Raw genomic sequence first — 23,652 nt, 5'->3', positions numbered from 1 at the left:
TTTAGTCGTATTTCATTTACACAGTAAACAAAATAGAAGCGTTGTAGAACACGTGTACACACGTCATAGGAGCGCCCATTTACAAATTTATTTCGTTTACTGTATAAATGAAATACGGCTAAAGTCAATTTATTTGTCCTGTAAATGAAATGTGCCATATTACGTATTTTCATAAAAAATACTACAAATTACAAAAATCGATAATTATTATATTTAATTTATTTAACGTTTTTTTAATCAACTCTAACTAAATTTACATAAGTCTAACAAAAAATTATGTGCATACGATCATTTTTTTTTTGACTTTTTTGCATTGTTTAAGTACATCTATTTTTGTTAAATAATACAAAAATTTATTGATATAAAATTTTACTCATATAATATAAAATTTTTACTTATATAATATAAAATTTATTGATATAAAAAAATTTATTCATATAATATAAAATTTTTTACATAATCAATACACAAATTTTTATTGTAAATAAAATTTTTTAGTTAAATAAATCAATGTTCTGAATATATAATCTTTTATAAATTTTTATATTGTGCAAATATTTCTGTAATGCAAGTAAAAATTTTTTATTATACACTAAAATTTTTGTGTTGTATGTATATTGTTAGTTGAGTATTAATGTTTTGGATATGTAGAGTTTTTTAAAAAAATTTATACTATGCACTAAATTTTATGTATTGTATACAAAAAGTTATGTGATATACATATTTTGTTGGTTGAGTGTTAATATTCTAAACATGTAATCTTTTAAAAAAAATTTTGTTGTACATCCAAATTTCTGTGCTCTAATTTTCTAAATATATATAAGAGAAAAATGTCAAGAAAATCACGCCAAAAGATGATGATGAAGAAGGATGAGAAGAAAAAAGAACGAGGAGAAGGAATCAAATAAGAGAATAAGAAGACAACGACGTTGAAAAAGAAGAACATGATGTTGAAGAAGTACAAGACGTTGACGATAATGACGACCGATGATGACGACGTTGTCCAAGAAGAAAAAAAAAGAGTATTTATCCATTTTGGTTTCCAGAAAATTTTAGACCAAACACTTTAGTTTTCAATTAAATTAATTACTCGATTGGTCCATAACAATTAATTCTGTCAGTCACTTAGGTCCTTTGCTCCATCAACTCTAATGGAAGACAAAATGGTCCCTGGCAACTCTAACGGGAGACAAAATGGTCACTGACTCCCTCTGTTCAGAAACAACACCGTTCTTCCCCAATTTCCATCATATCTCGTATAACCCTAACATTCATACTCTCCTTCTTCACCTTCACAGTCTTCTTCTCCATCTTTTTCTTCCTCCTCTTCAGCTCTAAAATCAAGTCATGGTGTAATTGCCACGTGTGTCGCACTTATCTTAACATGTCATGGATGACACACTTCTCAAATCTCTATGACTGGTACATCTACCTCCTCCGCACTTCACTCACCCGAAGCATCCACTTTCACATCCTCGATAATAGCATCCCTCCATTCCCGACAACGTCCACCACATCCTCAAAACCAAGTTCCACAACTACCCCAAGGATACACTTTTCTTCACTCTCCGGCAAGCAATATAAATTGTTGGATATTAGGACATCATGAGAAGATTCTCCTTCGACATCATATGCAAATTTTTATTTGGAATAGACCCCGAATGCTTCATTCCTTCTCTCTCGGAGTCCAAGCTGACAGATAGCTTTGACCTCGCATCCAAGCTATCAGTATAGCCAGTAATGTCGCCATCGCCACTCATATGAAACTGAAGTGATTGCTGAACATTGGTTCGGAAAATGAACTGAATGAAGATATCAGAGCGGTGGACAATGTGTCCATGAAGATGATAGCTAAGGCAGAGGAGGAGGGAGATGGCGACGACGACGACGACTGGTCTTAACAAATCAGACATTCAAACTCGCTATCTAAATTCATAGGATCTATCGAAGATGACAAGTACTTGAGAGACATAGTCATTAGTTTCCTGAGTATGAATTGGTTAAGAACAAGTTGATAATTTTTCTTTTTTATGAATATTGAAGTTACAGAGCGTGCATTGTATAGTTTGAGGTTGTAATATTAGACTGTTAAAGTTATGCGAGATATGATAGAAATTGGAGGAGAATAGTATCGTTTCCGAACATTGGGCGTTAGGTATCATTTTGTCCTCTGTTAGAGTTGTATTTTGTCTTCTCTTAGAGTTGATGAAACAAAAGACCTAAGTGACTGACAGAGTTAATTATAAAGAATCAATCGAATAATTAATTTTAATTGAGGACTAAAATGTCATGTCCAAAATTTTTCGAGAATTAAAATGGACAAATACTCAAAAGAAAATGACAATAACAATAAAAAAAGAGAAAGAGTAGAAAGAATAGGAAAAAGAAAAAGAAAACAGTAGCACAATTTGTACATAAGTATGCTTGAAAAAGCGCACTGAGATTTAACTAAATACTTGGGTTAAAAAAATTTGGATACCTAACTTTATTATATTACCTTTGCCGTTTTTGGGAGTTGGTCAAAAGTCGATATAGTTATCAGATTATCAATTTTTTTTTTTTTTCTGGAGGGAAAATTTTTATTTTGAAATTGCGATATTAGACTATCACTATCTTATATGATCAGTCTAATAAGTTTTAACTTAAGCTCCATGAACATGATGCACGTGCTTTCCAATCCATTTCTCATCTGTTTTCTCTTTGATGAACATGATTGAAAGATACCATCCACTCGCTGCAAAATCTCATCTAATATATCACTCTCAGAAGCTCCCGTCTCTTGATTCCACATATACTAATCAAGAGTGCCAAACGGATTATGTCCAGTGTAATATTACTCATTGGTCACATCATGCATTCCATATTTTCAATCAGCCATAGTTAACAACGTGAGTTACACTTAGAGCATTGAACATTTATTATTCCTATGTACAGTTACAAACTTACAATATTCAGTTAACACCTTCTAGAGGGTATCGACACATTCATCTTAACAATTCAGCTTTTGTTTATTTCATCTACAACTAAGGGAGCAGAATACTAAACAACAGAAAATGTTACAGACATCTGTAACAACCGCATCACTCACTATATTAACATACCACTTTTGTCTCTGCTTAGAGTGCAAGGGACCTGACCTCATCTGCTTTCCACAGTCCCTCCTCGTACTTGTACCACCTAACCAGCCCTTCATCAGTTCTTGTGCGATTGCACATGATGCAGTTGTCGTCCATGCACGTGATGAATTCGCGCAGCCGAGAAGCCTTCTGTCGGATACTCTGATCAATTTCTCTGACAACTCTTTTATGCTGAGGAGGTGGAACGGCTTCCATCAAGATGCAATGTGATATGTTGAGCACTTCTAAATGTTGCAAGCGATCTAGGATCTCAATGAGAACATCCTTATACAGCATTGAACATCGAAGGCTCAAGACTTTCAATTTCGGAAGAAACGCAACAAGAGATGAAGCAAAGTAAATGTCGCATGGCCCCATGATCTTTAGTTCACTGAAGTTCTTGCAGTGATTTGAGATTTCTTCCAGAAGATATGGGGGATTCGCTATGCTAGGCATTGTCAAAGACTCGAGATCTTTCCAGCCGCGAATAGCCTTGCACATTCCTGTTTTCTTAATTCTGTTCCATGCTGGCAGAACAAGCCGTCGGAGTTTTGGGCACCTGCAAAAAGGATCAAGACAATTAACTAAACAGGGAACCGCACATGCATTCTCCATTTTGAAGGACTGTCATTGTTTGGTAACTGAAAATACTACCCCCCCAAAAAAGAAAAAAAGGGAATGGAAGTAAGCTATTCTATTTTGTAAGTTTTGCTAGCACTTTATTACTTTTCAGATACTTTCCAGCACAGCAGGCAAAGAATAAACAAGAAAATCTCATGAAAAGAAAAATTATTGTTTTAGCATCAAGCAACGTTGGCTTTACAATCAATTCATAAAAAATGTCAGCATATCAAACTTTAGGTTATAAGAATTCATTATCATATATATACAACCATAGAGAATATGGACTTATATGGTTATATTAACTGTATGTTTACATAAAGAGATGTTGATTTTAAATGTTGAAATTACCTTTCAGCAGTGTATGTCAACTGTTCATCACTCACGTACAAGTTGAAGTGAAATATCAAAGTCATTATACTCTGCCTGCTAAGACTCAAGGAAATCTTCAATAAGCGGGTTAATTTCCTGTCAGACCGTCCATCAACATAAACAAATGGCTCCAATGGAATCTTGATGAAATTAGATTTTAACATTGACAAATCAAGTGTCTTCCAAAGAAGTGGATCGCAGCAAGCCATACGCCACGCACTACAAACATGAGCTATGCCAGCCGTTAACTCAAAGATGTCGAGCAGCTGAAAAATTTTCACCAAAATATCTATGTCCAGATCCTCCCATCTCCTTATGCTATAATCACCATCTTCCATTATGCCAATTTCCTAAGATTCTTACTGAATTTCAATCTACAAAAAAATACCAACAATTAGTTCAAACTACTAAATTAAAAAAGTATATAGGAGAACATATAAACGAAAATATACATATTTATAAATAAACAAAGTGGGACAGCAATTAACAGCATCAACACATTGTCAAATATTTGATTGTCTTCGGCAGTGTAGTTAAAGGTGGCAAAAGGCACGGCTATGCCTTTTTGTGAGGTCATAAGCAGTAGCCTCTTCATGGGCACAGCTCAGATGTTATTTATGCATCTTAAGTTTAAGTTTAATTAGGTTAACTGTGATTTATTTATGTATTTATATGAAGTAGCATGACATATATATTTATGAAAATGTCATTGTGGAGGATCTTATGATCCATGTTATGTGTCCACATTTTACGTGTTTGCGTCCCCCTCAATCCAATGTAAAATCACAATCTTAGCTAATATCTACCTCGAATATCACAAATGTTCATAGATAACAGAGGATGCAATGTACTAAGAAGATCTAAAGGGACAAACCATAATAACTAAGAAAGATGTAGGTAGATTCCATTTCCTAAGAATCATATCAAGGCACTAGCTTTTCATTTACACAAAGGAGGATTTAATCCAAAAAGTGCTCTGTTAATTGTTATTATACTCTCAAGTCCTAAGAACCACTCTATCTACAATTTCAAATTACAAGACAACTTTGGTTGTTATTATTCAAGAAATTAGCATAAGTGATACTGGTTAGATATCACTGAATCACACAATCAACTTGTATCGAAATTCGCCCCTGATTAAAATAGATCCTTGACTCGACCAATCTCAACTCGCAAATCGGGTGGAGTTGTTTTGTTTTGTTCTGTTCTGTTTCGAGAAGCCGTAACTGGTATGGGTATGGGTATGAGTATACGGCTAGTTATGGAAAAAAGAAGTACCTCATCTTCAGTCATTGAAAATGAAATGAGTGAGAAATGAAGAATTGATAAGAAAGAAGAAGAGAATACCAACTGCCACATTCAATTGAGATTCTCTGCACCAGATCTCAAAAGTTGGAAATCCAAAACAGAACAAGTCCATAACCAAACACCACCGCTACTCTGATTAACCAAATCTAAGAAATCCAGAATTCGAAATGAAAACAAAAGGAGACATGGAAGTTCAAACAATTATGGGTGGGTCATTCTAGATGGAGATCTCCAATTTCCTCCAGTTTTCTTTAAAAGAATTTTCCGTCGACATAAGTAGTTGGATAGGCAGAAAAGAGAAGAGAGAGAGGGAGTACATACCATGAGACAAGAGAAGCAGTGTGCGATGGTGATGAGATTGGCGTCGTCGTCCGTGTTGAGTAGCAGTGTTGAGGATGAACAAGTGCAAAGGTTTTGAGGTGTCCATGTCTTTTTTTTCTTTTTTGTTTGGGGGGGTTTTTGTAATTTGCTAATTTATATTATTCAAACATGTAAGTGAGGAAGAGTTGCAAAATAGAAAATGGCAAAATGGCAATAAAGTCCGGATTGGAAGGGCTGGATGAAATTTACCGAAAGAGGCTTGGCTTTTTTAGTTTCTGACATGGAAACGTCGGGTTAGTTTTGGGGCTGACAGGAAATACGAGTGACAAGTGTTGCCTGCCAGTGCTCTCTCTCTCACGTGAGAACTGAGAAGTGATGACCGTAGCCAGTTAGGTAGGTAGGTAGGTGGCTGAAACATGTTATTCATTGGATTTGATTTGTTTCCACTTTTGATGTAAATATTTCTGCTGCTTATAAAATATTTGGTTTGGAATTCACCGGTAATTTTTTTGATATTACAATAGAAAGAGTGTAATACATTAATATTACACTAATTTAATGTAATGCACTGATATGAAAATTTTCAATGTCATAAAAAATCGTAACTTACGATTTTAAAAAGAGACAAAAAAAAATTGTGAAAATGAGATTAACGATTTCAAGTAAGACATTTTTTTTTTCAGAATTTCTACAATCATAAAATTGTTACCCTCATTTTTTAAGTTGATTCTAACCATTGATTGTTGATTCAAAACTTTTTAATTATTGTTTCTCTTCACTTAAATCGTCGGTAACGATTTTAAACAAATCGACACTAACGATTTCTTTAAAACCAATTATGAGTCCCATAGTTAGGCATTACACATCCAAAATTTGATTTATACGTATTACACAACTGTAATGAGCATATAAAAAATAATTAGCGGAAATTCACTCATATTATTAATATTCACATTAGGAATTTATCTCATTATTTCTGAAAAAAATAAAATTTATTGAGAAAATGAAAATTTTGAGAGAGGAAAATGGGTTAATAGAAGAGTACATTAGCAGTTTTTAATGTTAGTATTTGTTAACGAAGTGCTAATCTAGATTTTAAGTTGACTTAGATTTTGGCTTTTGAGGGATTAAAGGTGAATTTTTAATTTGACAATGATCTAAAATTCTAAATAAATGGTGGTGGAGTAGTATGTATACTTAAGGTAAGTATAGTATCACATAGTGTAAGGCAGGAAATATTAAAAAAAAAAGTGTATTTCGTGCCAAATTTAAAAATGATTCAATATTGATTTAGTTCGGTGGTCTCAAGAGATGTTTTTGAGCTTTATCCTAAATCCAATTCTAAAAATTGAGTCATCAATCATCATAATATTTATTTTTATGACAAAATAAAACTCTATAATTCCCTCTCCCTTCCCATATGATGAGGGAAAAATCATTAAATATGTATATTTGACATGTATGCTAAATTGCTAATAAATAAGTTATACAAAGAAATAGAAATTTTAAAACATGAGATGATAATATAATAATAACAACAACAATAATAAAGATATATAAAATAACTTGAAACAAAAACAAAAGTCAGCTCCCTTTCTTAGGCCAGACAGTATTACTGTATTACTAACATATCAGAAATAAACACGTGGAACAAAGATACCTAAACTCCTTTAGAATGGTTCGCAAACTCTTAATTTAGAATGAGATAATGATTAATGATAACCACAGAAAATATTGCCCTCTGAGGTAAAGATATAGACATCGTCTCTACTCTCTTACACTTTTAAACTGGGCCAAACAAGATGATTCTATAAAGATAAATAATAAAATATTACATTATAAATCAAGATAAACGAATTCATCCCCAATTTTTTTCCACTTTGTTCTCTTAATGCTGAAGAAGATGAAGAATTTGTATGACTATATTATTATTCTGGGTTTATAATATCTGTTACTTTATAGTTGAAAAATTTTTTTTTAAGTGAAGATGGTAGTAAAATAATAAAATAATATTTTAATTATCTTTACATTCATATAATGGCGGAGTTTAGTTCAGACAAGAGGAGCTATGGTCCTCCCAAATTTTTTATAAAAAAATTAGTAATACTTTTTTAAAAGATAAAAAATAATTACTATAACTTAAAATACTCAATAAGTTCAATAAGCAATACTCTCTCTATCTTTAAGTTTAAATATAAAAAATTAGATATTTTTATTTATTTAATTTAATATTATTTTATATTTTACTATTTATGTAATTTAATTTTTTATATGATAAAAAAAATAGAATATTCAATAAGTATTAATATTATTGTATTTGTATAAATTGATAAAAAATTAATAAATATTATAAATTTTAATATTTGTTCTTCTAACTTCTTTTTTACATATTTTACAAGATATATATTTAAATTTTATATAAAATAATAATAAAAAATTAAAGAATTAATGCATTTTTTAAGAGGAAGGCTAATATTTAAGATAGAGAACATATAATTTTTACAATATTAATACTGTAGATAGTTCTTCTACTTTAATGAATCATGAAAAAAGTGAGATACAACCTTCAAAAGTTCAAAAAGTTACATCTGATAAGTAATTGAGTTTGACATTAATTTTTTGAAACAAGACATTGAAAAAGAGCTTTAAATTTGACAATATGACTCAAATCAGAGAGATGAGATTAGATGAACTTATCTTAAATGGGTCCATATCAAAAATATTTTGACAATTATCTTCTATATGGCCCCCAAAATTTTGTTTCAAGTTCCGCTACTGCATTCATAATATTTACACTAACCACCTAACATGAAACCAGTAATTGATTACAAAGTTGTTATTAAATACCCTTATTTAATAATCATTTTATAATACAATTTTTTATTATTAATTATGTTTAATATTGTCTGGAGAATAAAACTAAAAATCTGCTCAATAAATATTATACTAAAACATGAGAATGACAACTAAATACCGCTCAATAAATATTATACTAAAATATGAGAATGACAAATATATTAAACTAACACTTTCCAAAATGAAACTGGAAATCAGAAGAGTTTTGTACTCAATACAAATTCACCCTGTAACTCTAAAGAATTAAAGTTCATTAACCACTAACATTAATCAACCTTCTTATTAAGCGTGATTTGTTCATTGTCACCTCACGAGATAGATGAGGTGCTTTGCACTTCGCAGATACAGCTTGCTTTTGCAGTGTTGCGTTAGTTACTGCTAACCCTTTCAATCAATTACTCTTTGGGGAAAGAGACACTTTACCTACTAACATTTTTATTTAACAGCCTTATCAATTCAACACTTCAAAGGGTTGCTGAATAGAAAATAGAATTTCTAATTACAAAAGGTAACTAGAGAACAACAAACTCATGCATATCTGTACACCCTTTCAAGTGAGTCCATGTTGTGCAATGAAGGAATAAGATTAATGTTGATAAGTATTGGAAACTGTAGCTCTTTTAAATGTTGGTATCATAAGAAAGGACTGAAATTACCAAGATTGCCTGGATCACCAGGAAAATGTTCGGTTGAATCTTTTGATGAGAACAAACTTTGATCTGAAAAGTTGCCAGAATAACCTGGATGGTGAGTGATCAAAGTGTTTCTTGGAGGAGTAAAGGGCAAAGCATTTACCTTCAGAGGATCACCATCCTCTGAGTTGATATTACATGAAAACATATTTGTGCTACTGCTATCATGAAATGAAGATTGGTATTCTGGCAGCATGAAATGTAATGGATCAGAAAGATTCGTTTGGTGAATGACATTTGTGGAGAAAGTTGCAGGCAATGGTATCTGAGGAATAGGGTTTAGACTTGGGGTTTCATTATTTGCCTGCAGTCCGGCTATCCTCACTTTCAAAAACTTTCCATCAATTCTGAAACCATTTAGATGCATTATAGCTAAAGCTGCATCCTGGGAATCTTCAAATTTGACAAAGCCATAACCTTTACTGATGCCAGTGGTTCGATCCTTAATAACATCAGCTTCAGTGATCTTACCAAATGGGGAGAACAGCTCAGTCAATCTATTATTGTCAATTGATGGCGGCAAATAACCAACATAAAGGTTTTTGTCGTTTATTTCCTTTCCAGGCCTTATTTGTCTATTCTGCACTGAATTAAGACTTGTTCCAGATCCGCATGGAAAGTTACTGTTTGGTGGAAACAATGCAGTAGCAGGATAAGTTGGGATTGAAATGCTGCTGCTACAACCAGTGTCAAATAAATCGAAATTAAAAGTTGAACTAAGGTTAGGGCATGCATAATGTCTGTGTCCCTTATCACCACACACACTGCACACATTTTCATCTCTCCGTGTTGCTTTCAGTTGAGCCAGCTCCTTTAACTGTTCGCGCTTGTGCTCATTTTGTCCTTCTTCAACTGGAATTAGCAGTTTTTCAACCATGCCAACTGCTGCATCCAGTGATTTTTGGTTGTCAGCTTCTATTAAAACATGTAAATCTTCTTCCTCAGAGTCACATTTGCTAGTTGCTTTTGAGGAGCCTTTACCTCTTAGAAGAATCGTAGCCCCAGATTCTTTTTCCATCTTCTTCTGTGTGTTTCCACGAGGACCAATAATAAGTCCAATGAAATTGTACTCTGGATGTTCTTTCACTGGTATGTAAAGCTTTTTGAAGAGCTTTGGGGGCTTGTATTCAGGAGGAGGGTTAAAATCCGGGTTTAATGTCATCAACTTAGATATGATATTTAAGTTAGGCAGCTGAAGTGGACCCAGCATTTTCATTTGAGTTTCTTCACTAGACCACCTGGTTTTCCTCCTTTTGCAAGTCAGATCATCATTCGTTCCATCTCCACGAGGTTGTGGTTCCCATCTACTACGCCTTTGTTTTGCCGACCTTCCTGAAACTTCTTCTTTGGAACCAACTTTATCGGTAGTTGCCACAGAAATCGACTTGTCACTACTGAGTTCCAGTCGAGAAGCTTCTGGCTCTAAATTTTGGCTTTGCATTCCCTCCTGCTTGCATTTCTTCGGTGATTGATACGATGCCTGGGATAATAATGGAACTTCATTACATGATGCACCCTCCCACTTGATGTTTACTACTAGATCCTCTTCAGGATCTTCCTCTAGTTCCTCAGTTGATTCCTCCTCTGGATCTTTCTCCAGTTCCTCAGCTGATTCCTCCTCGGGATCTTCCTCCAGTTCCTCGGCTGATTCCTCCTGTACATCTTCCTCTACTTCTTCAACTGATTCCTCCTCAGGATCTTCCTCCAGTTCCTTGGCTGATTCCTCCTGTACATCTTCCTCTACTTCTTCAACTGATTCCTCCTCTGGATCTTCCTCCAGTTCCTTGGCTGATTCCTCCTGTACATCTTCCTCCAGTTCCTCAGCTGATTCTTCCTCTTGATCTTCCTCCAGTTCCTCAGCTGATTCCTGCTGGGGATCTTGCTCCAGTTCCTTGGCTGATTCCTCGTTTGGATCTTCCTCTACTTCCTCAGTTGATTCCTCTTCTGGATCTTCCTCAACTAATTCCTCCTCTGGATCTTCCTCCAGTTCCTCAGCTGATTCCTTGTGTGGATCATCCTCTACTTCCTCAGCCGATTCCTCCTCTGGATCTTCCTCTAGCTCCTCACACAATTCCTCCTCTTCCGGATCTTCTTCTGGGAGGTCTTCAAATTGAGCCATTGAGTTGCCAACCCTGTCCGAAGGATTCTGAACAATGTGTTTCTCCAATTTCTCAATGCATGATTCCTTCTTTGTTCTTTTATTAATGTCATTCAAGCTGTTGCTTAACTTATTTGGCATTATACTTTGGTACTTCTTCACATATTACAGGCAGAAACAAACCTCAGAATGGTCCTTAATGCAATGCCAAAACTCTGAAACAAGAACTTAGCAAGTTCATTACCACTCCAACAATCTGAAATTGCAATTAGAGCATAAAGCAAAACAACTCCTTACATTTCCACTTTATATGAACTATTCTAGAAATGGAGAAAGGTCAAAGCTTTGTATCATAATGCACTTCTAACAATTGAAGACAAGTCCCAAATTGAAGGTTGTAAAGGAAAGCTAACTTAACAAATGAAAAGCATTCTGTTAAAAATTCAGAGCCACGACTAAACTCTTTTTTTCTTTACAAGTAACCATAGTTGCATCCGAAGCCAAGAAACCAGTTCATAATATGAATATGGAGGGCAGTAAAGGATGAATTCTGATCAAAACCCAGAATCAGTAAAAGGGGTAAAAACATATTGGTAAGTTTTGTTATGGGGATAATTTTGTATGAATAAATATGAAGCCCCAAACCTTTCACGTGCTTGTTCTTCAGAATGCGGAGATGTTATGTGCATCTGAATCTCTGAGTAAGCTGCTCCAAAGCGGTAATATGCGTGAAACCCGTCAGAAATGATCGACTCGATGAAGCTATGCTAAGCAAAAATCCCTCTTTCGTTATCAATCAAAGTTGAATTTATTTATTTATTTTCAGGCTAAAATGAGTGATATATTTTAATATTATAATTTTTGGTGTTTTTTAAAATATATTCAATTTGTTTTTAAAAAATTAAAAAAATTTAGAGTATATAAATTAGACCTTTCGATTTATGATTATAAAATTTAAAAAATTCAGAGTATATAAATCGGATTCTCCAATTACTGTAATCGGACTGTCTCATTACTCTCCCTCTATCGGACCGTCCGATTTATTTGTCGCAGTCATCACAGCCTGATAAAATACCATATATCCCCATAACTATGCCATACACCATTACTTCCATATCAAAATGAAAAGTGTTATCTATCTATTCTATTATATAAAAATCGGATTTCTGCGTGAAGCTGACGTGGCATACTCCGGAGAGTATTTCCCGATTTAATTATTTTAACTCATTCAATACAATTTATTACCATGACTTAATTATATCAGCTAATTAATTTGATTAAATATTTAAATATAAATATAACTTATTATAATATATATTACTTGATTAATTTTACTACATTAGTTGTAATTTATTATATTAGTTAATTAATTTATTCATTTATAAAATCTAAAATAAAATAAATAATTTGTTATTTATTCTAATTGAATTCATTAAATTTAATTATACATTATATACGAATTAATAATAATTTATAAATCACTCTAATTTATAATATTCAATAAAATAATTTGTAAATCACTTTATATTATATATGTCTTAATGTGTTAATTAAATATTATATACGCACAGAAAAATAAATACAAAAATGATTTATATAATATTGATAATATTATATTGGCACGATAATTTTTTTATATCATATAGTATTGATAATGATAACATTATTATATAGTATTATATAAACCTTTCAATATTAATATAGAAAATTAGAAAATTATTTCTTATGGCAATAACTCTTATTAGTGAAATAGTGTGTCCCTTATATAGTATTGATAATTGTTGCTTAATTTAAAGTAATTGTATGTCGGTATCTTAAATTTATTTTTCAATAATGATCTAAATAGATAAATCTAATTGAATTGAATGATTATATAAAATATTTTATATTATTAATATACTAAAGTCTAAAATTAAATTCATTTTTCGGTACAAAATTTTATAGATAAATTTTACTTATAATAATTGTCAAATTTACTTATTATAATTTTTATAGTATAAATAAATTTTTTAACCAAAATTGTTACTGTATATTAATATATAGATAATATATTTTTTTATCTTAAACAGTTATTAAAAAATTACTAATAATTTAAGTTGTATTTAATTAGAAAACTAAATTTTAATTTAATTATTAATTAATTAACTAATATAATAAAATTAATTATCACTATTTTTTGAGTTTATTTATTTATTTTTCTTACTAAATCAAATTTAACAATATAATTATTATTATGTGTTAAGTTTAACAAAATATTTTTTAACATAAAATACAAAAGAACTATTTATATTTTATTTTGAGACAAATATAATATAATAAGTGGTATATATGTATATAAGTATTATTTTTTTTAAACAAATTTTGTGGGGGCAAATGCCCCATCTATATTAAACGTGGGTTCGTCCCTGACTGTGAAGGAAGATGGGAGCTGTGAAGGGGTAGGTGGCCATGGGCTCAGCAACAACGATGACGGGAGCTATGCTGTTTTTTGTGAAGAAGCCGAGAAAAAGAAGATTCTAGGTGATGATGACTGAGTTTATCTTGCATGGCTATAGAGTATAGACTGGAGCTATGAATCACTGAATTTGTGATGCGAGGCAAATCCTAATTCCTAAAAAGTGTTTATATGTATATATCTGGGTGGGTTTACCCTAAACCCGACCATGCCCTATTCTGAGCAAAATCTGCCCCGATTTTGGTCAAGTTATTGCCATATCCATCCGGGTATGGACGGGTCGGGTATCCGCATATTCGAAAACTCCTGCCAAGTCTAACCACGTATTGATACTCCATTTATTAAGGGTTTATCGCTAGCCAATGAATTGCTATATACACAAAGCGAGATTCTAACTCCTAATAGTTGTTTAAACGGATGAGTGAGATGATCACTTAATAAACTCAAATTGATTAAGACAAATACTAATTATTTTTAATATTTTAATATTAAAAATTTTGAGAATTTGATTTTAATTATAACTTTGTAAAATATTTATAATAATAATTACTATATATTATTTAATTTTTAATAAAAATTTTTATATAATTTTATGTATTATTCCGTACAAGATACGGGAACATACACTAGTTTTCATTCAAAAGAGAACCTTTGAAGTTAATTCATGATTGGTTTAAATTTTAGGTGATAAAAAAGGAAAATTTTTGCACCCCACGAAATGACTAATCTGCCCTCGATGAATCTTTTGTCGTTTTTTGGGGTAAAATACACAATTAAGCCAAATAAAAGATAAAATTACATGATTCTATCAAATTAAAAAATGTTACCTAAATCATCTAAAACCATCTTCTTATATAATTCGAATGAGTTCCATTCGAATTAGAAAAATCAACCGTAATTCGAATTATGCATGTATGTGGTCTTAGGGTAGTTCGAATCAGCTTGATTCGAATTATACATGCATGAGTGTTAAGGTAGTTCGAATCAGATTGATTCGAATTACACATGCATATAGTGTTAGGATAGTTTGAATTAGAGTGACATAATTTAAATAAATTTATTAAAAAAATTAATAATTTAAAAATTAAAAAATATATATTTTATTCCATGAATTAAAAATAAAGCTAACAAAATATTTAATTACGAGACTTTTTCAAAATATTTATGAGCTATCAATTTGAATTTCGTACAATACTCTTCCGTCCATTCTTGATAGTTCATGAATATTTTGAAAAAGTCTCGTAATTAAATATTTTGTTAGCTTTTTTTTTTATGTATGGAATCAAATATTCTCGTTCAGGTCCACATCTAGGTGTGCCTGCGTTCCGATGGCATATGTCCTCCGACGTGCTGCATCATCCTCCTGCATGATGGCACTGATCTCCTCCAGAAAGTGTGATCCTCCAGAGTCCGCATCAAGACAATCACTGGACAACAAGTCTGACATAAGCTGCTCTGGACTAACCCATGTCTGACTGTCATAAAGTGTCTGGTCGTCGCTGGAGACACCAACAAAGTAATCGCCAAAAGGCCCTCCTCTATCTCCCCGGCCACCATCACCCAAGTCGTCGCCCGCACCAAAGCCATACCAATCTCCACCATGAGCTCCTCGACCACCTCTGCCAGGGGTACCGCCTCCTAGTCCACTCGACATCCCACCGCTCCTCCACCATCATACCTTCCGTTGTCTCCACCACCAGCCCCATCATGATCTCCAGCGTCGTCATCCTCGTCATGGCAGCCGTCGTCGTCATGTCCAGCACAAACTCTGCGTCGTCCACGACGTCTCCGTCGTCTATCACCACCCTCCCTCTAGCTTCTCCCTCCGCCATGGCCTGATCAAGCCACCTCCACTCACGCTAGCTCCTACATGTCCCAACACGAGATCTCCTCTCAACACGACGCCTATCCGGAACATCATCCACCCGATCCATGTCAGGCACTCGTCCAGCACCTCGCTGTATCGCCTCGACCGGAATAGGTATGTCTCTGGGGTCACCGAGATACAGCTTAGGTGACAGGAATCTATTACCATGCTGGACCCACCAATCCAGAAAATCATGTGAAGGACCCGGGTCTAGTACAACATCAAACCGAAGCACATGATCCGCTCGGCTCTCTCAATGAAGGTGCCAGAACTGCAAGCTGTACGAGAACCAACAATCACCACTTTGTCATCCTTCGACATCAAGAAGTCGATGTCGAGAGCGGGCTGGGGTCGGGGCTGTACTCCACCAAACTGCGGTAGCACCCAATCTATCTAGTACCACTCTATGACGGCAAAATATATCAGCGCTGTCATACACCTCTATAACGCCGTATGCCGAGGCTCCAATATCTCCGGATGCCCAACCTGAAGAACGTCACGAGAGCTATACGGCATTCAAATAAACTGCGAATACAAATCATCATCGTTTAGCCATGCACACTTGCTAATCTAAAAGAGATTATAATCAAAAGGAGTGATTCAGATATTTACGTCCCCAGCCTGTAAGAGGTCTATCCTGAACCTCCACATCGCAACTCGAGGTCCCTTTTCGCTTGCTATAGGATTGTGACCTGACCACCTGCAACCCACGACCATGTTATCACGAAATGAAAATAACACCAAGTAATATAACAGTATAAACGTAGATATAATAAAATAATAGCAGACGATAGAAAAAATTAATAGTACCTCAAGGCCAAAGGCCAGCTGAACGTATCATATCCAACGGGTGTAGATCTAGAAAACCGTCAGAAGATTCATGACTGAAGTAACTGTAACGGTCCGGCTAACTTGACCACATGTCTGTTTGCCACGTGGCACATGCACCGGTATAACCACAAGACAGCAGCTGATCCCCAACTGTACCCACCCATATCCTTAAGCCTAGCTACGTATGGGAGCCACCTAATGTGAATGCGGTTGCCGGACTTATCGGCAAATAGCTGAGTCCCTAACAGCATTATGATATAGGCTCGGGCATACCTCCTAACTGTGGGCTCATCGGTTCCCTCTAGAAGCTCTCCAAATGTCTTCTGGAACCAGCTGCAGTTCACTGCAAACTTCTGGATTTGGTTCGCAGGAGGTAACACACCCAACAACTCCTGGAACCACACCTAAGCTGGCCGACCACCCTGGATGTACGTCTGAAAATCTGTCAGGCAACCACTAACATAATGTCCATTGATCGACAATCCTAACTGGTACGCCACGTCTTGCAGTGTAATTGTGCACTCCCTGAACGGCATATGAAACGTCACTACAACAAATATGGCCTTTAGCAACGCCAAATTTTGCAACGCCTTAAAACCGTTCTCTTAGATAAGTTTAGACAACGGTTTTTTAAAGTGTTACTGTTGAATTCAATTTTTCATCAATTTACAGCAACAAATTAAAACCGTTCTCTTTGACTATTTTAAAGAACGGTTTTATAACCGTTACCATGATTTGCATTTAAGCAACGGTTTTTTATTGTTGTTTAAAGAATTGTACAAAAGAAACACATTAAAACCGTTGCTGAAATGCTACACTTTAAAATCATTCTATTAGATGGTCTTAAACAACGGTTTTTACAGTGTTGCTGTTGAAATTCATTTTTTCATTACGCTATAGTAACAAAATAAAACCATTCTCTTTGACTATTTTAAAGAACGGTTTTACAATCATTACAACAATTATTTATGAAACAACCATTTTTTAATATTATTTAAGTAATTATACAAATTAAACAATACCAATAAAAATAATTTTAAATAATCATATAAATTTAAACTATTTTTTCTATAAATACTAAATTTATAAAATACTCAAAAATTATTGCTATAATAAATATTATTTTTAAATAAATAAAATTAAAATAAATTTATAATAAATATTATATATTATTATTATTATAAATATATAAAAAATTATATTTTGAAAACATAAAGTTAAAATAAATTTATAATAAATATTATATATTTTTATTATAAATATATAACAAATATTAATAATAATATAAAGAAATAAAATTAAAATAATTTTATTATCCATTGAATAAATATTTTACTTTATAATTTTATTAAAATCTTCATATTATCTTTAATTTTTTTTTTCTTAACCCTAACTCTATAACCTAATTTCCAAATTAACCATACATAAACTTAAAAAAAAAAAAAGAAAAGAAACAAGAGAAAGGGGAGCTCGAAGGGGGGAAACCAGAAGGGCGAAGAAACAGAGAAGAAGAGAGGGAAGAGATGGAAGGGACGGCGCCAGCAAGGGTTCCACCGTCGTCGCCGTCGCCGTCGCCGTAGAGTGGAGGTGGAGGAGTGACCGAGAAAGAGAGAGAGTCTGACGTGAGGGAGAAGAGAACGCGAGAACTAGGGAAGGAGGGAGGCTCTATTCCGCGCCGCCATGCCTTCACGCCGCCGAAGGAGGTCACGTCACCGTCAGATCTGAAGCTGCCGAGGAGCCGAACGCCGTCGAAGCCGCACCGCGCGTCACCGTCGATGTGCCTCCGTCGAACCCGTCACACCGCCGCTGCCATGATGTCATTGCTGGTGCGAGGGAGAAGAGATGCGTGAGGAAGGAAGCTCGTAGGGGAGAAAAAAGACGCCGCCTGTGCTGCCAGCTCCGTCGCGTCTGATCTCCACTGTTGCCGTCGAAGGTCCGTCGCCGAGGCCGTGGAGAGGAGCCGCCGTTCATGCTTGTCGCCACCAAAAGAGGAGCCGCTGCCGCCGTCGATTGTCACTGGAGAACACACCGTACCGCCGTGCCTCTGGTCGCCGGAATCACGGACCGGAGAGAAGGGGGCTGCCTCTCCTGTTGCTGCTGCTTCGTTCTTTTATTGTAAGCCATCTCTGTTTTGAATTCCATTGAACTCATTTCTGTTTTTGATTCCATTGTGTTTGAATTCTCCATTTTGCTGCAACCATGGTCACTGTTGTTGGAGTTTAATTGATTTGTTTTCTGTTTTGATTTGAATTTTGATTTGGTATAATGCTGCCTGTTTTGGTCACTGCTTCTCTGAGTTTAAATGATGGGTTCTCTCAGTGATAATATTCTAGGTGATTGAGTGATGCAACTTTTATGTAAATTAAGATTTATGACACTCCCTGTAAACATAGAGATGGATTATCACACTTCACCACCCTAAAGATACTGTAAACATGGAGATGGATTATAACTGGTGACTATTTCCTTATGAGGAGTAGCATTCTAGAGTTATGCATGAGTTATAGAGTTCATGAGTACATGCAATCCATCTTTTTGATTTTGTAGCACTATGCTTTTGCTATATTTCAATGTCAGACTTAATTTGATACCCTAAACAAGCTGCTCTTACATTATATTTTTATTGTTGCTATACTGTGCATTATTTCTACTATTATTTTTGCTTTGTATATGACTAATATATGACCTGTTTTCACATTAAGATTGGTGTATTAGTACTTCTATTGATTAGGCACATCTTATTAAAAGATGGGAATCTTTTTCTGCTTTTTGCAATTGGTGTGGAACATGGAAAGGAGATAAACTTTGCAGTAGTTGCAGACAAGTGCGGTACCGCTCTGAGAAACACCAGGTAGCCGAATTGTTTAAATATTTTATTTAGTCTTCTTTCCACAAATTTTATCCTAATAGTTATCTTTTGTTTTCCTCGTCCCCTCTCTCTATTAGTAAACATTATTAGCATTAGGCTTAGTATTATATTTAATTTGCTAACTTTTTTGTTCACTGGAAAATCATTATGAAGGTGAAGGAGAACTTAGTATTATATTTAATTCTGCTTCACTGCTTCTACCTCACTGCTTCTGCTTCACTGCCTTGGCTGATTGTGGGTTGTCAGCTGTGGTAAGTGGTCTTTTTCTGATTTTCTTTTGTTTAGTTAGGACGTGTTTGGTTGTTGGCCATTTTTGTTGAAGTTAAGAAGAAGAAAGGAAAGCGGTGTGTGAGTTTCTGCTTGTGTTTGTTTCAGTCCTTTGAATAGTGATTAGAGTTTGGATTATGAGATGAGACGTGATTAACTGATTATGGTGTTGCGATTAGGGAGCGGAATAAAGTATGGGAATGTGGGACTTGCTAATCTTTTGCTGTTGCTTTTGTTCACTAAATTATTATTTGGAAATGCTATTGTGATTTTATTTTGATTTTAATATTGATTTAGTATGTAACTGATTCTCTGTCAATGCTGCTTTGATTTTGTTTTAATTTTAATATTAATATGTTATAATAGTGTTATGATTTTGATTTGGTAATTAAGTCTCTGAAAATATTGTTCTGGTTTTGTTTTGATTTTAATATTAATGTTATATTGATTTAGTATAATGCTGTTTGATTTTGATTTGGAAATTGGTTCTCTGGAAATGCTATTTTGATTTTAATATTGATTTGGTATATTGCTATTCTGATTTTGGTCAGAATAGGATAAGAGTATTGGAAAACTGATTCATCTGTGTTTTCTTGACCTTTCTAACACTCCATTGCAGACACTACCAGATTCATATGTGATTTGATAAGCTTGCGTTACCTTGATATCAGAGGTAGCAGTGTGCAAGAGATGCCTTGGGAAATGCTATAACTAACTCTTAGTTCTTGATGAGTGTTGCAGAGAAATCAAATGGTATCTTTTTTCTTTTGGATTATTTACTGTGAGAAGGATATAGATACCACACTCAGGAATATATGAAAAGATGAGTACGTAATAAGTCTTGGCTTTAATAGTCATAAACTGACTTGGTATATACTTTTTATCTTCTTCAAAAACTAGTACTTTCATAGCTTTTTCTAGCATTTATATTTTAAGTTTTAACGTATTTATTTATTTTTTTATATTCTCTATCATAGTCTTTACTATTTGAAATTTTTTTTTAATCATATTGAATCATAATGAATCCAAAATTTAAATCTTCTATAATTGAGTTACACTACAGGTAAAGAACAATTGGATGAGAATGAAGGAGATAATATAGAAGAGAATTATATTAATTCAACTGAGGCTGAGGTCATAGACAATACTATGAAAGGTAAATTTTTGGTCTCCTTAAAAACATTTTATGACATCATTTCTCTTTAAATTTACTGCTGTGAAAGATTTATATATGATGACTTCTTTGTATAATAGGAATATATTTTAATAAATAATTTATTGGATCTATTAATTGGTGGGGGCGGCAGGGCGGGGGTTGAAAAAGAGTGTTCGGTGAGCATGATGATGAAAATGGTTGTATGTGAGGACATGGCATTTTGTTATTTTCATTAATAAGCATGATTAATTTACTTGAATTGATTAATTTGAGCTAGGCTTTCAATAAAATCAAGACTCAAGTTAAATAGCAAAACCCGAACAAAAAAATCAAGACTCAAGTGTTAAGTAGTTAGTTTTCTTATAGCAGTTGTGAGAGTCTGTGACTTTTACTTGGTGCACTAGGCTATAAATAACTCTCTCTATGTCATTGAGTTGTAATTGCTGTGATTTTTCTATAAATAACTCTCTCTACGCAGCTGGAATAAATCATTAGCAATAGTGAAATTATAGAATTTTATTCATCTGGCTAAATGGATGAAGCTGTTTTTTTTTCAATTAAATATATATATAAATCGATAAGAGGGATGGTATATAATGCTAAAAATATTAATGTTTTAATCTCTTTGAATATATTATGGTAATTTTAATTAGTCTCTTTGTATAGAGATAACCGTGAAGAAAACATGAGGACCTACACAATGGTTGAAGATTCATGCAAGATAGTTGGAAGATAGAGAAGAAATTACTCTAAATATTGAAGGAGAGGGAATTGGTCCTACTGATGAAGCTGTAAACAACTTGAGCAAATTGGGCATAGTGGCAAGGAATTCAGATGTTTGTCCATTAATTTTCACAAACTGAAAGGGGATTAAAGATAAAGAAGCTATTTGGGAATATGTTCAAGTGAGAATATTAGTCTTGTTTCTTTAGAAATTTAAGGAAATGTACACATTTTATTCTTATTAGCAAATAATATGTGATTGTGGATCTTACAACAATTTTTATAAGTCAAATTTGATGGAAATGTTTAATTATTTTTCTTTAGTGACTTTATTCAAATAGTTTATTGACACTAAATAATTAAAAAAATTGAAATTAAAGCCGTTGCCAAAAACGACACCAATGATAACGCTTTAAAACCGTTGTCTTAGAAGACTATAAAATGGTAATGGTATTAAACTGTTGCCAAAAAATGACACCAACGGTAACGCTTTAAAACCGTTGGCTTTGTAAATAATAAAACTACAACAGTTTAAAACCGTTGCCTATTCAGTTATGGTTTTAAACCGTTGGATCATGAAAGAGAACAGTTTAAAACCGTTGCTTATCGAGTAACGGTTCGAAACCGTTGTTTAAAATTTTCTTTCAAAACCGTTGTCTATGACAATAATTTTGGCAACGGTTTTTTTGTTATCGTTGCCTTAAGTAAAAAACCGTTGCCTTTGATCATTGGCAACGGCCGCATATACCACAGGTCAAAAACCGTTGCCAAAGCGTTGCCTAAAGTTTTAGGAACGGTTTTTCAGTCTAAGGCAACAGTTTTTGACCGTTGTGAAAACCCTTATTTGTTGTAGTGCGTGTGCGTCTTCGGACGCCAGCGCTCAACAAACGCATTGACCAGGGACTCATCCAGTCTGAACCATCTCTCGTTCAGCCTCACAAGATGGTATAAGCCGGCCATCTGCAAGTACAGAACGTACCTCTGGTCCAGACGCATACTCTGCTGCCGTTGCATGTTTAAAATACATTGCTGGAGCTGCAAACAGAATGTACCAGAATATAAAAATCACTAACATCATTCACTAACAAAACCACTAACAAAACCACTAACATCATTCACTATCAAAATCACTAACAAAACCACTAACATCATTTACTAACAAAACCACTACTAACTTAGCAACGGTACATAATAACTACCATTCTAACACACCAAAGGTAAAAATATATATAAAAAAATAACTTATTCACTTCTATTTTAAAAGAACAAGTTCGCACTAATCTCTTCATTGATAACACCAGCTATATGGGCTACTCCATCCAAACGATAAAGTTGGTCCGGATTATCCCCCATCGGCTAAATATTTTGCTCAAGCCTTTGTTGGAGTCGTACTAGGTCGTTTTCTCTGGGATTTAGTGGGGAATGAATTTAAAATAGTGGATCGAATGATGTTACTTCGAATTCTTTATATAGGGAAAATAGGGGGTAATTTGAAACAGCCTGTTTCGAATTACTTTGGGCACGAAATTCTGGACTAGTTCAAATGACACTGTTTCAAATTAGTGTGTGTAATTCGAATCAGGGTGATTCGAATTAGTGTGTGCTAGTGTATGGGTGTAATTCGAATCAGTATGATTCGAATTACTATGGTATGTGTAATTTGAGTGACTTTAATTCGAACTATATAAAAAAGTGCTCCTAATAGAATCTTGTAACGTTTTTATCTTTGGTGGAATTGTGTAAAACCACCTCTACTTGGTTTATATGCGTCATTTGTCCTTTTCTTTTGTTTTGGTTTATATGCGTCATTTGTCCTTTTTTTTTTGTTGATCCAAAATTTGTCGCTTCTATGAAGATCAAACTTAATATTAAACCTCCCGAAAATATTTCTGATAAAAGTATGTGGATTTCATTTTTATTTTTAAAGTTATTTGTGTTAAAATTGAATTATACTCCCTTCAATTTGAATATCGAAGATTACCTTTTTTTAGAAAAAAAATCTCTTCTATTAAAAATACAACTTTATAGACTCTTTCGAGTTTCCTTCTTTCATCAAATTTTACTATTTTTTACACTTTTTCCCATTTATATCATTATCTA

At 33.8% G+C, this 23,652-nt stretch overlaps 2 protein-coding genes across 2 annotated transcripts; both read right to left on the bottom strand.

Annotated features, from left to right (window-relative positions):
* Positions 1–2,893: 2,893 nt before the first annotated feature.
* On the bottom strand, positions 2,894–5,921 carry LOC130947677 (F-box/LRR-repeat protein At3g48880). Its single transcript, XM_057876379.1, has 3 exons — positions 5,739–5,921; positions 4,089–4,483; positions 2,894–3,675 (listed from the first exon to the last, which is right to left on the bottom strand). Exons 2-3 carry the CDS (start codon positions 4,445–4,447, stop codon positions 3,117–3,119), a joined length of 918 nt encoding a protein of 305 aa, XP_057732362.1. The 5' UTR covers positions 4,448–4,483; positions 5,739–5,921; the 3' UTR covers positions 2,894–3,116.
* A 2,842-nt stretch (positions 5,922–8,763) lies between these two features.
* On the bottom strand, positions 8,764–12,162 carry LOC130947345 (uncharacterized). Its single transcript, XM_057876022.1, has 2 exons — positions 12,030–12,162; positions 8,764–11,599 (listed from the first exon to the last, which is right to left on the bottom strand). Exon 2 carries the CDS (start codon positions 11,523–11,525, stop codon positions 9,228–9,230), a length of 2,298 nt encoding a protein of 765 aa, XP_057732005.1. The 5' UTR covers positions 11,526–11,599; positions 12,030–12,162; the 3' UTR covers positions 8,764–9,227.
* Between the last annotated feature and the right edge of the window lie 11,490 nt (positions 12,163–23,652).

The sequence above is a fragment of the Arachis stenosperma genome, chromosome 9, assembly GCF_014773155.1.
Source record: "Arachis stenosperma cultivar V10309 chromosome 9, arast.V10309.gnm1.PFL2, whole genome shotgun sequence".
NCBI lineage: Eukaryota > Viridiplantae > Streptophyta > Magnoliopsida > Fabales > Fabaceae > Arachis > Arachis stenosperma.
Note: the sequence above shows the minus strand (reverse complement) of the source record. Positions and strands in the feature narration are given on the sequence as shown.

What these genes read in the sequence shown, in the direction of transcription:
- LOC130947677 (XM_057876379.1), bottom strand. Translation starts at nt 4,447, where the DNA reads ATGGAAGATGGTGATTATAGCATAAGGAGATGGGAGGATCTGGACATA. An exon ending in TTGACATACACTGCTGAAAG is followed by an intron (nt 3,676 to 4,088) that starts GTAATTTCAACA and finishes TCCTTTTTGCAG; the next exon opens with GTGCCCAAAACTCCGACGGC.
- LOC130947345 (XM_057876022.1), bottom strand. Translation starts at nt 11,525, where the DNA reads ATGCCAAATAAGTTAAGCAACAGCTTGAATGACATTAATAAAAGAACA.